The 17,783-nt window shown below is 35.2% G+C and overlaps 1 protein-coding gene and 1 long non-coding RNA gene across 2 annotated transcripts; both read right to left on the bottom strand.

The window, feature by feature from the left end:
- Positions 1 to 1,506: 1,506 nt before the first annotated feature.
- LOC133780403 (uncharacterized) lies at positions 1,507 to 2,318 on the bottom strand. Its single transcript, XR_009869289.1, has 2 exons — positions 1,936 to 2,318; positions 1,507 to 1,815 (listed from the first exon to the last, which is right to left on the bottom strand). It is a non-coding gene; the product is annotated as an uncharacterized LOC133780403 (long non-coding RNA).
- A 6,700-nt stretch (positions 2,319 to 9,018) lies between these two features.
- On the bottom strand, positions 9,019 to 10,708 carry LOC133780402 (gibberellin 20 oxidase 1-A-like). Its single transcript, XM_062220170.1, has 3 exons — positions 10,177 to 10,708; positions 9,727 to 10,048; positions 9,019 to 9,577 (listed from the first exon to the last, which is right to left on the bottom strand). The coding sequence occupies exons 1-3, from the start codon at positions 10,704 to 10,706 to the stop codon at positions 9,314 to 9,316; spliced, it is 1,116 nt and encodes a 371-aa protein (XP_062076154.1). The 5' UTR covers positions 10,707 to 10,708; the 3' UTR covers positions 9,019 to 9,313.
- Between the last annotated feature and the right edge of the window lie 7,075 nt (positions 10,709 to 17,783).

Below are 17,783 nucleotides of genomic sequence, written 5' to 3'. Positions count from 1 at the left end.
ACATAGGAGATCAAGATAATACAACGAAGCAATTGCCCGTAAAAGTAGAAAAACACAGAGATTCAAATAGAGCACATATAATGTAATATCAACAGGATGGATATCACACCAAGTAGTTTCTTATATTTGCTCATGACTGAAGTACCTTAGCAATCATGAAATGATAATTTAACATGAAATGATGATACGAATGACCAATAAGTTAATGCCTTAATAATGTTTAGCATATATAACAAAAACAACAACAATAATAATAATAAGAATCTCGATTTGATGATCACCACAGTTTCCAATCATCAAGTACAAACACTTCTCAAGAGCACTAGTACTAGTACTACTATATATATATAGTTCTAATATTGCTAGTGGCTAAGGGGGTTTGACAGAAGAGAGAGAGCATTTTTATAGGGTCTTTAAAAGTCTGAACCCACCAAGCAGGCCGCATGGCCACACTCTGCAGCAATATATGTAAAGAAAGGCTTTTGGAAAAGACTGTAAATGATGCAGCAGCAAAAAGGAAGAGAGATAAAGGGTACTACATGCCATTGAAGGTGAGTTAGTAAACGTGGCTGTGTTCTGTACATAAGAAAACAAGAAAATCGATCTTTAACTTTAATTGTCTTGTTTTGCTACATGGAAAAGAGAGAGAGAGAAACCCCCCATCCATAGCTTGTAGTTGTAGATAGATATAGCTTAATTCAGTGCGACAGTAACTTGTACTCCATGCACACACACACACACCACTCTTACCCTACTAATACTACTGCTCTCACGGTACTAGCACCACTTCATCTTGCTCTGTTTTCACATGCCAAGCCAAGCCATCTCTCAATGTAATTGCCACCTGTTCATTAATTGTTGTCTTTGTTGGACTTCTACCCCTTAAAATATAAAAATAAAAGGTCACAAACCCAGTTTAACAAGCTTTTGATGACCTCTCCACCTGTGTTCCTTCTCATTTTGCCTATGTACTTTTGTTTTTTTTTAACTCCCAACTGAAATGAAACTGCTCTAGTAAAACATGTACAGATCACCTAATACTCTTACAATCTCCAATTCAGCTAAATTCACCCCACGAGGAAAAAGATAGTAAAGAAAGCAAAGATGTGTAGACAACAATGTAATCCATTACAGTCTTCATCCTGCTCTAAGTCTATGTGGTCCAACAAAAACCTCTCAACCTCAGCACCCTCTTTAAATTGCCTCCATTACATTCTCTACCTTCACTCCCCTATGTTCTTACCCTCATTTTCCCGAGAAAATAAATTCAACATTTTTTTACTAAATGAATCACAAACTATACACTGTAATAATAATATTCATTATAGCAGGAGGCTTATAATAATTCTAGCTGCTTACAAATGTTTGCGTTGTGACAGTAAATATATATATATACTCTTAAAACTTACACAACTGATTATTTACGTTATAAAATATATACAAATATATTTTTTATGGGTGAATCATTAGTAAGAATTCAATAGTGAGTACTGAATATCCATATCATCATCCTGAAAATTGAGTTTTAAGGTAAGTAAAATTCATAAATTCCATAACGGGGCCGGCTGATGGTATTATCGTCATGATCAGGCACTACCAGTTTCGGCTAGCCCTATAAAAGAAAGCTTACACATAAGTAGAAAAGAGAACCTACCCAAACAAAAACTCATAAATCATTTCATATGTCCTTTATGTATGGAATATGTATTTGCTGTTAGCAGTATGTATAGACGACGATGGTGTAGACCTCGATGAGATCGTCTTGCCCCATTCAATTGAGCGGACTGGGCATTTGGTTGAAATTATGGCATAAACCTACCAAAAGTCATATAAATAAAAAAAAATAAATAAATAATATATAGGAGCAAGTTTGGTTGAAATTATGGCATAAACTTAAAATGCAATCTGATACGAGTATGGGAGAGAGACCAGAACCAGAGTATTTTTTTTGGGCGTTTCTTCTCATAAACCTTCTAAGGATTTCTGAGCTAAAAGGGAGGACGAAAGAGGCACCCCGCTCATGCACATCTGGGTTTTTCTTCTCAGGTGGCGGTCGGCGAGTATGGGTTCTTCTCTCAGGCGAGGATGGGCGTTCTTCTCAGGCGATGGTCAGCGTCGGGGCCTCGGGGGTACTCTTGCTGAGGATGGGCGCTTCTTCTCAGGCGATGGTCAGCGTCGGGGCCTCGGGGGTACTCTCGCTGAGGATGGGCGCTTCTTCTTCGACTGGTTTTCTAAGAGGGAGAGAGACCAGACCAAACCAGAGTATTTTTTTTGGTCTGAAAGGGTTAAATGATCAAATATATATTATTATTATTATGATTTTGTTTATACTGATAGTTAGAATTAATTTAATTTTAATTTTTGTTTTTGTAATGTTTATTTGTTTTTAAGATTTGTACCTTTGTTAAAAATAAGTAAGATGACATGAAGGATATTTTTAACACATCATCACACAACTCAGCATCATTTTTATTAAAAATTAAAATAATAAGAGGGAAACATTGGCGCCAAATGCAAAAAAATTTCCCTCCAGTATATGTGTAGGGTAACAATCTTTACTTACTCATATTATTAGTAGATAATCATCCTTTTAAAATATTATAATATTGGCAATATTTACCTACCAATAAATCTTACGAATAAATATTGGTGGGTAAAGGTTCCCTTTACCTACCAAAATATATTGGTAGGTAAAATATTGGTAGGTAAAGATCAGATTTCTTGTAGTATGTGCCATCTGCAGCTGTCTTCTTGCTTGTGTCCAATCTGTGAAGTGCATCAGGAATGTCATGAGCACTTATTTTTTCAATGTCAATTTGCTGCTCGAGTTAGGAAAGGTGTGGCTAGCTGGCTGGGTAGGTTGATTTGGCCTGCTTGTTTCCAGGATTGGATTAGGTGGATGGAGGGGAAGCCGAAGACTCTGCAGCAGAAGATAGTTGCTACTGGGCTAGCTGCCTCTGTGTATCTGGTTTGGTGGAACAGAAACGAGTGTGTTTTTAGTTCCTTTTCGATGTCTGTTTGCAAGGTTGTCTCTACGATTCAAGATAGTATTAAGGCTAGAGTTTCTAGTTTGTCTAAGGCTAAGATGAAGAGCAATGACATTACTTTTCTTAGAAGCCTGAATCTATTGTAATCTTCTTTTGCTGGGCTCTTTGTGAGCTGGTCTGTTTTTTTGTCTCAGTTTGCTGGGCTCTTTTTGAGCTGTTTTTGTTTTGGTTTCTATGTTCTCGGTTTGTAATTGGTTTGGTTTGTTAATAATATTCTTTGTTCATAAAAAAAAAGATTAAAAAGATAACCATAGCAACATAAACATAACATATCTCCTCATTATAAACCCTATCAAATCCATTCCCTCAATCATACCCATGAACCCCTTTTAAACAAATCATGTTCTCAAAATATACAAATCATAATCATCAATCCTACAATAATCATCCATTATTGCATCACCATCAAAAACCTCAAAAACAAACCCATCAAAACCAATATATAGGCTAAGAAAGACCATTACCTCTCTTGATTGTAAAATCAAGAACACAATATGATCAACACCCAAACTTCACACCCTTGTTCAAGCCTAGGGTTTTTTATTTGAAAACCACCATGAGGAGGAGAAAGAACCCAAACACACACAACAAATAAACAAGTCAATAACATATAATCAATAAAAAGAGATTAGACAAACAAGAAAAATAAGTGAACATACTCTAAGATGGGTTCCTCTTCACCTTCTTCTTCTTTCTTTCTTTCTTCTTCTCCCTCTCTCTCTACACGCCACTCTCTCTCTCTCTAATTTCGGCAGCCACAAGAGCAAATGGCTCTTCCCCTCTTTCCTTTCTCCTTTATCCTTATTCTCTCATAATGGCTTAATAAAAAGAAAAGGTAAGTTTCCTATTCTCTCCATATTTTCTCTTAATTTTTGTATAATTGTTTTTATCTTTAAATGGCAGGGAATAAAAAGATGATCACATCCTTACCTAAAATAACCATGGTCTTCTAATTTTAATTTAATTTAATCAAGAAAATAAATGGAATAAACCATTCTTTTCCCACTACACATACACGTCCACACTACATGCCATTTCCTTTATTTTTATTTTATTTTTCTTTAATTCCCTACTTATTAAAATAAACTACCCAAAAATATCATAAATGGAAATTATAAAATGTGTAGAAAATCCACACATGTGCACCTTATTACCATGTACTAGCACACACTAAAACACTAGAGTGCATCACTATCAACCATGCACCTTAGTGCATTCAATCATAACTCACATAATTACCTCAATTGTCACATTTATTTAAAATGTAACACTAATAGTAAAAGAACACATGTTACACACTATTCACTTATTAAATTAATTAACCAAACAAACAATTAACAAATTTAAATTCAAAAGATTATACCAAACAATTAAATAAAATAATAAACTATCAAATAAAACAAACAATCAACTAAATAAAATAACAAAACTTAAATAAAACAATTCATCACACTTAACATTTAAATAAAATAAATCACAAAAATTTAAATCATCTAAAAAATTTTTTTTTGGTGCACTACATGGTTGTCATTTGGCTTGCACTGGCTCGAGGTGGTCGGAAAATGTAATGACCCAACTACTCTAGACTTTGGACCATTAATCACTACTATACATAGACACTAATTTTTAATAAAACTTACAAGTGAAATAATCAGAACTTCATTAAAAACTTGTAAAATATATGTTAAACTACATAAAATTTAAAGTAGGATATGGGATCCCATTGTTTATAAAATAAAAACAAAACATAATTTTAAATAAATGGATTACATAATAAAGTGCGGAAAATACGTATAAATTTAAAGAGATTTCATCCTCGAATCGAATGCTCGGTCCATTAATTCCATCCCGCCTCAATACACATTCCCAAGCTTCCAAGAACCTTTCCTGCCACAAAAGCTATTTTCCTACACATATAAACATAAAGGAGTGAGCCTAATGCCCAACAAGGAAAACCTAACACGTAAACCATATACATAAAATTCATAACGCAACATATAATAAAACATTTCATAAACATATGTCACACATACTATAATGGCCATTATTACTTGGGGCTCGTAAACTAAACAAGTCATATGCCCATTAGATTTGTGGGGCTTGCTAGCTAAGCAAGTCATATGCCCATAAATTTATTGGGGCTTGTTAGTTATACAAGTCATATGCCCAAGTCTACAACATACATAACATAACACATAAATCATAAGTTAACATAACACATAAATCATAAGATAACATATAGCATAACATATATTATCCTATCCTATTTTCCTTACTAAATATATCGGGATATGTGAACAGGTTTGGGACCTTGGGACACTCCTAAAAACCATCAAAGGAAGGTGAGTATACTTAAAGAAAAGGGGTGAAAATAATGAAAGAACTATTCCATCAAAAGATACTTACCAAGAACCTTATGTTCAAGATCTTAGATTTCCTAACCAAGAATAAAGAATAGAGTTAGGATGTTGAGTAGAAAACTATAAGAACTTAAGGAAAACAATACCAAAATGAACTAGAGTTTGGAATACCTTGAATGCTTCTATGACTGATCTAAACCTTGAACCGAAATGTGCTATAAACCTTACTTCCCAAGTGTTTGGTAATCTGATAATGATTAAGCTTATAATCCCCAACCCAAGTGTTTAAGCACTCAAAAATAACATAGCAGCTTGCAGCCTCTGAACTTAGCTTGATGAATGAATAAATGAATGGGTACTAGGTTCTATTTATAGAGTTCAAGAATGAAAATATTTTTATTTAACTTGAATAAAATAATGGATTTTTAAGTGAAAAATATTTGAATTATCGTTCAGCAGAGGCTGAAGACTCGGTCAGAAAGATGATGGACTTATCAAGAGGTTAAAGATTAAAATGAGAACGTTTTCAAAAACATTCAAAAATTCATCAAAGGAGCCGATATATCCCCCCTAGTAGGCGATATATCGCCTGGGTCAGTATGCCCGAGGCTCGTCGAGGTGATCGTGCGAAGTTACGTATTTTTTGTATCCCCGTACTGCGATATATCACTCCCTATAGCTACGATATATCAGCATACGCTGAATATTTAAACACGAAATCGCACATTTTCAGCCTAATTTGAATTGAGTAAACAACTTTGACTAAGTCCTCTAACGATTTCAAAGCTGCTGACAGACCCTAGGATATTCAAATATTTATCTTAATAAACTTATTCCTCAAAAATACTTAATTTTCATTAAACATACATAAGACAAGTGTTACTATCTTATTGGGTATATCTAAACCTTATAATAGAATAAATATCACCATCAATATCAGTCATATTAATCAAACCTTAGGTTAAAATTAATATTCTTAAACTATAGGTTAAACTTAGAAAATCTACAAGTGTTACTACGAATGTCCAACTAAATCCCGGCCTGAACCAAAATCCACAGTCATAAAAATACTACAACCATTATTATTACTACTACTATCTAACTAGCTAAGTAAAGTTCTTAGACTCTACAGAAAATGCCCAAAACATTTAGGAAACCCACATTGTTGGGGTTTTATGCCCTAATTAAAACCCAAATTCTTTGTAATCTCATTTTATTATCAATAAAAGAATAGAAATCATTTTTTGACTTGGTCAATCACTTTGCTCACATGTTTTATTTTCATGAATATTTGTTTAATATAAACTTCTATTAAATCCTGAGCATATAACTAATATTATTTATAGTGACGTAATCATAGTGGAATATAAATATGATTATATGTTCAAAATAAGTTAGTCCTAAGATTAGTCAGTGCACATGATTTACACTGACTTGCCAATCTACGATATCATCTACTTACAGAAATATCATATACAAGGAACTAAGTGTTTTAAGGATAAAATACAATGATGGGTAAAATGGTATTTTAGTCCTATCTCATTGTAGACCATCTATAGAGGATTGAGTAACAATTATGGTTGTCACGATGGATAATTAATAGCGTATCTATATTTGTTATAGAGCGTTCTATGAATTCAAGAGTGCAATTCCGAGTCTATAGTGGAGTCACGAGGAATTAATAGGTTAGTAAATTTATTTGTTAGATTTATGATAACTTATTAGAGCTTGATTTCATAGGCCCATAGTCCCCATTGTACCTTAGATAAAATCATCTAGATAGCCTCAATTAATTAATTTAATTATCAATTCGAATTATCAAAGTTGACCAGATTAATTTTCGATAGTTTCACTGAGTTATGTATTTTTTAGAAGAAAAGAGAAATTACGGCAGATTTATTAATTAAGATAAATTGGTATCTAAATTAATAAATAAGTTTAAATCAAGGTTCAAATTATAAATAATTAATTTGATAAAGGATTTAAATAATTATTTAATTAATTAAATCAATAGAAAATAATACATGCCTTGATTTGAAGTCCAATGGACTTATAATCAAATGGGAAATTTCACGGGCCTAAAGCCCATGATAATTTCGACCTAGGGCTTCATATTGACTATTATTTTATTGATTTTTTAATTAAATTAAATGACCTAATTGAGTCTATAAAAGGAGTGCTTAGAGAGAAGTCACAAGTTCACACTTCTGAGATGACAGATAAGTTTGACAAGTCACAAGTCAAATTTTCTGATAGGTTTTAGATTCTCTCTAAACACAAGTCCCTTTCTAAGAATCTTTGTTCTTTTCGCTTCTTCTCTCTGTATCTATCTCATGTGTTGAGAATTGCCCACACTAGTCTAGGTGATTCTAAGGATACATTGGAAGGTTATGAAGAAATTAGAAGAACGGTTCAGTTTCTTGATAATACTCTGCGACAGAAATGATACAAGAGTTAGAGAAACTGAAGGAATGACTCTTTCATTCCGATGTGTATACTGTAAGTATTCTTATCTTTGTTTCTCTTTAAATTCAATTTTAAAAACATGTTCTAGGTTATCTCATATTAATTTGTGTAATATTAGATCTACATGAAAATAAATAAAGATCATGTATAAGTTTTCCTAACACACATAGTCGCCGAACTTTGGAGCCTTCGTCGAGGGGGCTACGGGGCGCGTCAGGCTAGGGGTTTCAGGGGCCGGAGGGCTGCCGTTCACGGCTTGCAGCGTGAGAGAGAGAAAGGAAAATGGGGGAAGAGAGAGAAACAATGGACTGAGCGTTTTTTTTCTTTTTTGATTTAATTTAGTATATAATTAAAGTTTTGTTAAAAAAAATTATTCAAATTTTTAGGGCACACATAAGATTTTAGGGCTCGCACTAGGTATCGTAAAAAAAATTATTTAAATACACTCAATGAGTATCCTAAAAATTCCATAAACTTTTGTTGAAAAAAAATCTAACTTTTATGACACACAATAGCTTTTAGGCATCGTACTGCATGTCCTAAAAAAACATTCTTTAAAAACTCTCAATGAGTGTCCTAAAAAGTCCAAGAGCTATTTTTAAGCTCATTCTCTAGGTGAGTCCACTAAAAAAGTTGTCTAAATGCGTGTTTTTGTAGTAGTGTCATCATCCTATAAAAAAATAAAAAAAAAGGGTAGAAATTGCAAGGCATGATCACATTTTTTGCGACTATAGAATTCTTAAAGAATGGGCTTTGCGGACGTAATAGATGGGAACCACTTGAAATGTATTAATCTTTATCTTTTGTTGACTTTCATTGTGATTTGCTTGATTATTCTGAATAACGAGAAACAATAGTCAACACTGCACCACCTCTTACTTAAAATGTAATCTTTATTTTTTAATACACTTCAAAATAGAAACTTAACCTTTATAATCCATGAATGAATGTGTAGAAACAGAATAATAGGAAAAGAATAAATGCTTCCCTTCCTCAATACAAGTAGTAGAACAAATTTCAATTTATTTCTTAAAAAAACAAATTGTATTTTTCAATATGAGTACAATTTCTCCCAGTCATCAACTTAATACAATTTTTTTAGTATTCTTCCATAAGCAATTTGTATTAAATTTAGCATTAGTGGATAAAAAATAAAAAAATATATATAAAAGAAAGAAAGTAGAAAACATTCATTTGTGCGAAACTGAGAACTTATAAAACAATGAACAATCTTATTTATTAGACCAAAACATTAATCATATGTCTCATAACTAAATTTATTTTCCACAAATGTCACATAAAACGATAATTTATCCTTCTCTCCTTTTCCCAAACATTTGCATGCTATGAACTTGAACAATACTGTCATTCCTTCGTTACTCTTGACTTTCTTCTCTTCGGTACAAGAGAGACATGCCGAGATTGTACATATGAATTATCTCAATTCTTGTTCTGATGTAACCAGTTTGCGAACATTTTAAGGGTATGCATGTCAGCTCTGTAATGGTTAAGAGTGAACTCAACAAACTGAGGCCATGTAAAATCCGGGTAAATCCGAGGGTTCGAATCGTTCACCAACTCACTTGGTGGACTTATCACTTTTTCAGTACTCACAGTCAAAAAGAATGCTAGAGTTTTCCTAGGTTTTTGGTTATTCACTACTACACGGTGAAAGCAACTCTTGTATATCCCATTAGAAAGAGCCTTCAAAAAGTTAAAATAAATCATTTTAAAAAATAAAACATATTAATTACATGACAGGAAAAAGGAAAAAAAAAGTAATTTAGAAAAAGCCGTCAATATGCTATGATGAATCTTTGATAATTGATATGGTTTTGAGTTTAGAAAGTTACCATGAAGGTGTCACCGATGTTAACAACGAAGGCGTCGAAATCTGAACTAACTGAGCACCATTTGTCGTCAACGAATACTTGGAGTCCTCCCACTTGGTGTTGGTGGAGAATGGTTAAAGATGCTGGATCAGAATGAGGTCCGATTCCTAATGTCAGCTCTGGTTTTGGACATGAAGGGTAGTTATTCAGCCTCATTATGGAGTCGGTTTCTTCGTAAAAATCCTTAAAATGGGCTCTGCCTACTCCGAGGCTAGCTCCCAGTAGCTCCACAATTTCAAGGGAAAGCCTACTCATGGCGTTCGACAAATCCTGAAAAACACTCCTAATAATATAACAAGAACAAATCAATAACATTAAATAACTGAATATCAAAAACTATACATGGGTTTACACACGTATTAAAAAGTACAAAAACAATAGAGATGGGTGGGAGCAAAATCTCTCTTTTACCCTGGCTCTTCGAAATGTTCACCCAAAGTGTTTCGGAGATAGTCTTTGACGATGTTGGTGGGAGTGTTTTTCCTAGTAGAATAATGAACAGAAAGCGTTTCCTTCCATGGGAGTTTCGACGAGAAACGGCCATTCAAACTGCTGGAATAGCCGAACAGCTCCCCTGGTTTTCTCAAAACCCTCTGTTTTTCAGAGAATGGAAGTTCAAAGAACTCGTCCATGTAGCTGCGAGCGCGGGCAATCAGTTGGGACTCAATGCCGTGATTGACTACGAGGAAGAAGCCATGCTTTCGGCACGCTTCGTCGACGAGCCGGCACACCTCCATTACCTCCGCCGGATCACCCGAGAGAAAGCCCGCCAAGTTGATGACCGGGACATGGAGCGGTGGGGCATCATCGCTGGGCCTTTCTTCGTGTGGCCATATGAATTGGGTGGGTATGCTCGACTGGCCTTCAAGCACTGAAGAATCAAACACTGTCGGTTTCAGATCTTCATGTTCTTGCGTGCTTGTAGTAGTTACAGGAGCCATTACACGAGCCATTACATATACTATTTTGTCTATTCTGTCTTGGGAGTACATATATATATAAATTATAATTATAATATTTATGGTATGAAAATTTATTTAGATAAGACATTAATATTTTGAAAACAAAATCTCAACATTCAATTTGGGCTCTTAAAAGTAATGACAGAATGGATTTGTTCCGAGTGTTTTAGGGGAAAAAAACATTTGTCAAGAGATTTCTTTCCAAAAAAAATAAAACGATAAATTGTGGTTCTCAAAAGTTTAAAATTCTGAATTTTGATAAACCTTTATTTATTATATTGATAATCAGCAAATATTGATTCTTGACGGAAAATACGAAAGGAAGATAACAATGGTCGCTGATTATACCATAAAATGACAAGCAATTAAGCCAGGAATTGTATAGAGCAAAAGGAAGGTATGGGGAATAAAAACAAATAAGATAAGCATTAATTGATTGAATTTGTCACTTATGACAGGTATAATTGAGCTTCCATCCCAATAGAAGTACCTAAATATTTTTCACTGAATTCAATCAAAAATAAATTCGAATACCAAGAATTATACTTTTAAAAAAAATAAAAAATTTGCATTAACCAACGTAGATTTGCGCTTATCAAGTTGAAAATGTACATGTCCGTTTTCTTTATATTTGCTTTTCTCCAGCAAATCTGGCCCTAAAAATTGTAAACTTTGATTGTTAGGATATATAGGAATTACTTAGTATGGGTATATTTCACAATGCACATCCAATTATTTACACGGGAAAATTTGAGTTTGCATACTTTTGAAGACTGTTTCAAATTCCTAATTGAATAGAAATGTCCCCTTTCTTTTATAAATTTTATCTTTTTCCTCATATTTTTCATTAATTCTCTATGTAGGCTCTCCTCTCTCTCCAGTGTCACACAAACCCATAAAATTGCTGAAAAAATATTCTCTTAATTATTTATTAATGAGTATAGATTAAAAATATAAGTACTCATCAATTGAGCACTTTTGAATAAATGGTTATTAGTTATATTGATTTGTTTTCGTCATTAAAATGTGAAAGTTACATTTTAGCTCGTCTAGAACTTTTTTAATTTTTTTTTTATGAAAATTGATATAATATGGCACTTCGAGTCTTCAATGCCACATCGATAATGTTCAATCAGAATCGATTCCATAGGCAAATCCAGAGTTTTTTTCCCAACAAAAATAAAATTGATGACCCTCAAAATTCAGGCTCCATCAAAAACCATCAAATCTTTGTGTACCTTAATTTCAGCATGAGTCTTTCACTTAGCTCGCGTACTGCTAGCAAATAATTACAAGGAAGAAATAGCCAAGGAATCCATTTGTTATCCACGTGGATAGCACGGTTTTCATGATGGTTATACGAGCTAGGGATGCATAGGTTACGAAGCACGAGCTTGTGATATTCATAAGACAGCCTCCATAGTACTAGCTCAAAGACATATCCAGTTCGTGGTAACTTGAATATATGGCGTATCCGCAAATCCCCAAAAAGCCAAATATTTTATACGATCATTTATGGCTAGCCTGTAATATTTAAATGTCTCAGGTATTAGGAGACCATTTATTTCGTGATCAGATGATATCCTACTATAAATAAGAATATTTCATATTAAATGTAATAAATATGTAAGTTCGTGATTGACTCACGCAGTTACCCAAATCTGTCCAATGAATTTTTCTATAAATACTGAGAATATTGGACAGGGAAGATGATGATTTATTCTGTAATACTGAAACTCTGCCAAAATAGAGAGAAAAAAACAGTAATAATATAAACTCGTGGACTAGGTGGATTTTAACTACTGAACCACGTAAATGATCTGTGTCTTTGAGAGTTTATTTTTTATTTCGGTTTATTATCAAACACTAATCAACTTTGTTATTTTTTTAATTCACCGTTGGCGAAAAATCGCGTCAACAATTCTAAATCACATTACCTAGATGGTCATAGAGGCATCATTAAAAATCATAAAAAACTACAATAGAGGCTTCATCGAAAACCATCAAAAACTACCATCAAGGCTTCATTAAAACCATAGAAACAATCAAATTGTATCAAATTTTTTACACATAAATGTAGCCAAAGCACATATTTGAAAGAAAAAAAAATACATGAAAGTCTCACAACCACCAGAAAGATCAACACATAATAATCGATTGAAATGTATAAATATATGTTTCAAATCAACACCTATCACTATATACAGTCACGAGCTACTTTTTTATGGTTTTTCTCTTCCCAGAACAGTAAAAGTTTAGTATTTTTGTGGGTTTAATAAGATGGATCATTGTATTAATTTTATGTTCAATACTTGAATATTTTTGTTGTTTTTTTATGAAAATGTGAAGAACAAAAAAACTGATGAAATGGTGGCGAGAGAGAGAGAGAAAGTGGATGAGAGTTAGAATTGTGAGGGGAGCAATTATGCCAAAACGACTTTTTCCATTAATAGCATTAAGGAGAATAATTTATTAATATAGGTGCATGCATAAAAACTCAAATTCCCCTTTCCAAAAATAATTATCACTTAATTATCTCAATAGCAATAATATAAACACATATTTTATAGGACTTTTTTTTTGTATGCCCATATACCGAACAAAAGTTAATAAAATGCGATAAGGCAGCATTAATTATATTTATACAGTCAATCAAAAATTTAAACAAGAATACATCTTCTTCTTTAATGAACTCGCACTCAAAGGAAATTTCTCTCTTTTGAAACCCAAAACCAGTGAAACAACCAAAAAAAAAGCAAAAAATCCTTTCCATGTCGGCGCTCTACCAATAAAATGGAAAACAACCCAACAGAGCGACTGGAAAACACCTAAACAACATTGAGTTCCAACGAAATTAAAACAAAAACGGGTAAGAAATGAAAAAAAAATCAATTATAGAAAAAAACTTCAAAAACTTAATATCATGTATAAATATATATTTTTTATTTTTCCAGAACAAATGAGGTATAAGGGGAAACATTGATAATGAGTTTCCAAACGATGTGGAATCATAATCTCAGGTATGACGATTTTAATATTTTTCCTAAATATTTGAATCAAATCTGGTTGCAAACTATTTTACTTGTTGCTTACCGATAATTGTCTTTCAAATCTTGTTGTTTATTGGTCTCTACTACAAATAAAAATGAAAAAATAATTAAATATTAATTCCCGTTGTTTTTTCTTTTATTTTTTATTTTTACAACAACTGGATATGAAATAAAAAAAATATAATATTAATTGTGGGATTTAATACAAAATAAGGATAATATTTTTAATTTTCTTTCTAAATGAAGTTGCCTGACGTTGCCATTGCAGGGCACACCTACATCTTAAAAATAGATAATAGTATAAATTCCAACATTACAAATAGTATTAAAAAAATTCAATTATATAATTTTCAGGTAATGGATGCAATAGCAATCTTGATACAAAAAAATAGACATTGTGATGACAACAATAATTACATCAATTTTAAACCTAGTGGGGAATTCATACAACTATGAAGAGCTACTACAGAAATTGTTTCGGCGTCTACAATGTAACCCCGCATCAATGTAGCTGGAACTACAATACCAAATAAAAGAAGGATACCCACCCCTGAAAATAGTGGATAATACCAGTGTCTTCTTTTACATTCAGCTAAAAAAAAGGATTCAGACTTCACAAAATATCCATTATGTGTGAACACATTCAACACACAGCAACAACATCAAATAATTTCTTTGAAAATAGAGAGTCAACTACAACACAAGACCTACAAATCATCGACAATGGTCCACAGACAACATAATCAACCACAGACCAACGCACAGAGGCAAACATAGAAGAACACAATGACGAGTTTGACATAATTGACTATGCAACACTTATCAGATCGGAAATGCTAGAGCAACTCGAGTACAATCAGAATAAAGAAACTCAGATTGATGCTGACGACTCACTAGTAATCACAAATCCTCATCATCCAGATATTAAAAGTGGCTAGATATACAAAGACAAATCAACACTAAAGAGTGTGCTCAGCTACTATGCAATTACAAATTACTTCCAACACATGGTGCAAAAATCATGCTCCAAAGAGTACATTGTTGTTTGTTTGGACCAAAAAAGCAAGTGGTCACTAAGAGCATCAAGGAACGACACCACACAGGCATTCATCATTAGAAAGTACTATGAGATACACACTTACTCCTTGGAAATAAGATTTGGAGAACAGTGTCAAGCAACATCAAAGTTAATAGGCGACTTTATAAAACCAAAGTTCCTAAACATTAAAACAACAACCACACCAAAAGACATCAGAAGTGACTTCAATGATAGGTATGGTATAAAGATGAACTACATGAAAGCATGGCCGAGTATGGAGCATGCACTTAACAACCTGTGAGGAAAATCAAAAGAATCATACAACCTCTTACCAAGTTACTTGTACATGCGACAAAAAACAAACCCTAGATCAATATTAGAAATCAAAACAGGAGAAGACAACAACTTGCTATTTCTATTCATGCCATTGGATGCATCTTTGAAAGGCTGGCCAGAATGTAAACCAATAATAGTTGTTGATGCATCTCAGCGACAACTACATATACTCATTGAGACTAACTCTAAGATCTTTAAACACTTTTTAAAATATTTTAATTAAGTTTTTTTGGCATTGCGCTTTGTTATCCAAAAAACAGGCACGGATGACGTGGCAGGTGATTTCTGAACACGTGGCTGACACCTGGAAAAGTTCTGTTAGAGTATCGACTAGTAAGATATTGCAAGCATAACGGTTGAGTTTTTCCTACGACCAGTCTGGTCGTACACTCCGCATAGTTCAAGATAATTTTGTAAAGATCACAGTCAATCCCAAGATTGTCTCCAATAATTCTGGATGATCCGATTAATTAGGAGAGAATATATGTAACAAACTAATGTAATCCTCCTTGAGCCTATAAATAGAGAAAGATAGTTCAAGGAGGGAACTTTTGGCTTTTTGATTACTGGAGAGTATAGATTTACGAAAGAATTAGAGCTAGTACATTATGATATATTGTTTATTTTTCAGAGGTTGGTGAGACACATAGAACCCTAGTTATTTGATCACTCCATTGAGATCTCATATCAATAATAGCTAAAGTGGACTTAGGTTATTACTAGTTTCTGGGGCCGAACCACTATGAATTCTTATGTGCTTTACTGTTTTTGTCATTATATTCATTCCAACATATCTGTCCACATCAAGCATTTTTGATTCCGTGTCAGTTGACCAAAATCAGGGTCAACATTCTGGTGCTTTCATTGAGAGCTTGATACGATATTGTTGAAGCATAAATGGCGAAAACCACAAAGAAAACTGGGTAGGCGACTGGCGCTGCACCGTCTCAGCCGCCTCCTCCTCCAAACGTGACCGAAGATGAGCCACATTTGGAATTTGATGAGGAAGAACTGGATTCCGAGACGCTGAGGAATACCCTGGTGGTATTGCAGGATGAGCTGGCCAATCTGAGGGCCAACCAGGAAAGTGCTGCTGAGATTATGGCGCGGCAGCAACAAGAGATTAAGCGACAACACCAGGAATTGAGTGAAAGACAGGCAGAGATGGACCGTTGTCAGAGGGAGGCCATGGCAGCCCTCGAAGCAGCCCTATAGTTGGCTAGGAATCAGGCTGCACCTGCATCACAGCCTGATCAACCCGCAAATGGGACGCCCCAAACGGGTCCCAATCCTAGCCCGCCGATCCAGTCGTCGAGCACCCAAAGGCTTGAGCAGCCACCAATGCCTCAGGATGATGTCCCGCTAAGGGATCCTGAAGCGCAGCCTCCATCCCAGACTGGTCGTGATATTCCCCCGCAGCCAAGGCAGAATAGGGCCGGGTAGCAGCCCCGCAGTCCTAGACGCCATAGGGGCGAAGAGTCAAACCCACCGAGCAGAGGGCAACGTCCTTCCGGTAACAAAAGGAACTCAGAGATAAGCTCTGCGGTCTGGGGGGCCCCACGGCATGATAATGCATAGGGACCTACCGACCAACACAGGCAACCCTCTAACACTCGGGAAGTTCCAGCCCGAGGAGGCAACCTGAGAGATGAAGATAGAGGCGGGGGCAGAAGCCCACCACCTAGAGAAGACCAACCCGAGAGACGTGACGCTAGGGGGCAACCCAGACAAAATAACATCTTTAACCGGCTCAGAGCAAGCGAGCAGCGACGAAGAGACGAGGATTTAAGAGATGTACTCAACGATCGCCGGGAACGGCACGACGAGTACGTTCCTTTAGCACCAGAGGCCCCGGCAATTCCCAAAGCCGTGCAAGCCCAAATAGATGCCCTGAACCAGGTAGTACAAGAGCTGGTCGGGGGAAGGACGTCCCATATCGAGTACGACAGGAGAAGAGGCACTCCTTTCGTTCAAAGGATAGTTATGACAGAAACTCCAAGCAAGTTTAAGATGCCCACGCATCCGAACTTCGACGGGTATGGTGACCCAATACATCATGTCAACAAGTTTGAGATACAAATGGACATTCAGAAAGTGTCCGAAGACGCTCGGTGCAGGATCTTTCCTGCAACACTTTCTGATGCTGCACAGGAGTGGTTTTTCAAATTCCCTCCTGCAAGTATTGTTTCTTGGGAGATGTTCGTAAAAGAATTTTATGGACAATTCTATGCGGGTCGTGTGCACCCAACTGAGGCGAATCAGCTGGTCGAGATACGCTAGCAAGAAGGAGAGCCACTGAAGGATTACATCCAGCGCTTCATGCGAGCAGCGGCTGGCGCCAAAACAGTAGGAGATGAGGGCAAGATTATGGCCCTAACTGCGGGAGTTAGGCGCCGCACGCCTTTGTGGAGTAGCCTCAGAAAGCATGGAGTTAAAACTACTCAAGAATTTTTGGATAGAGCTGATCGGTACATCAAGCTCGAAGATGCCATCGCCATTGAAGGGAACCCCCGAGGCAAGGATAAGGGGACTGTCGAGCCTGCCAAAGTTGCCAATGGGTCAAAACCCAACGGCAAAGGCAACGGGAACGGCAATGGAAATGGCAAGAATGGGGGAAACGGCCGCATAATG

Source organism: Humulus lupulus, chromosome 5, assembly GCF_963169125.1.
Source record: "Humulus lupulus chromosome 5, drHumLupu1.1, whole genome shotgun sequence".
Taxonomy (NCBI): domain Eukaryota; kingdom Viridiplantae; phylum Streptophyta; class Magnoliopsida; order Rosales; family Cannabaceae; genus Humulus; species Humulus lupulus.
Note: the sequence above shows the minus strand (reverse complement) of the source record. Positions and strands in the feature narration are given on the sequence as shown.

Coding starts and splice junctions, on each gene's coding strand:
- LOC133780402 (XM_062220170.1), bottom strand. CDS start 10,706: ATGGCTCCTGTAACTACTACAAGCACGCAAGAACATGAAGATCTGAAA. Junction 10,049..10,176: donor GAACATTTCGAAGAGCCAGG/GTAAAAGAGAGA, acceptor TTATATTATTAG/GAGTGTTTTTCAGGATTTGT. Junction 9,578..9,726: donor ACATCGGTGACACCTTCATG/GTAACTTTCTAA, acceptor AACTTTTTGAAG/GCTCTTTCTAATGGGATATA.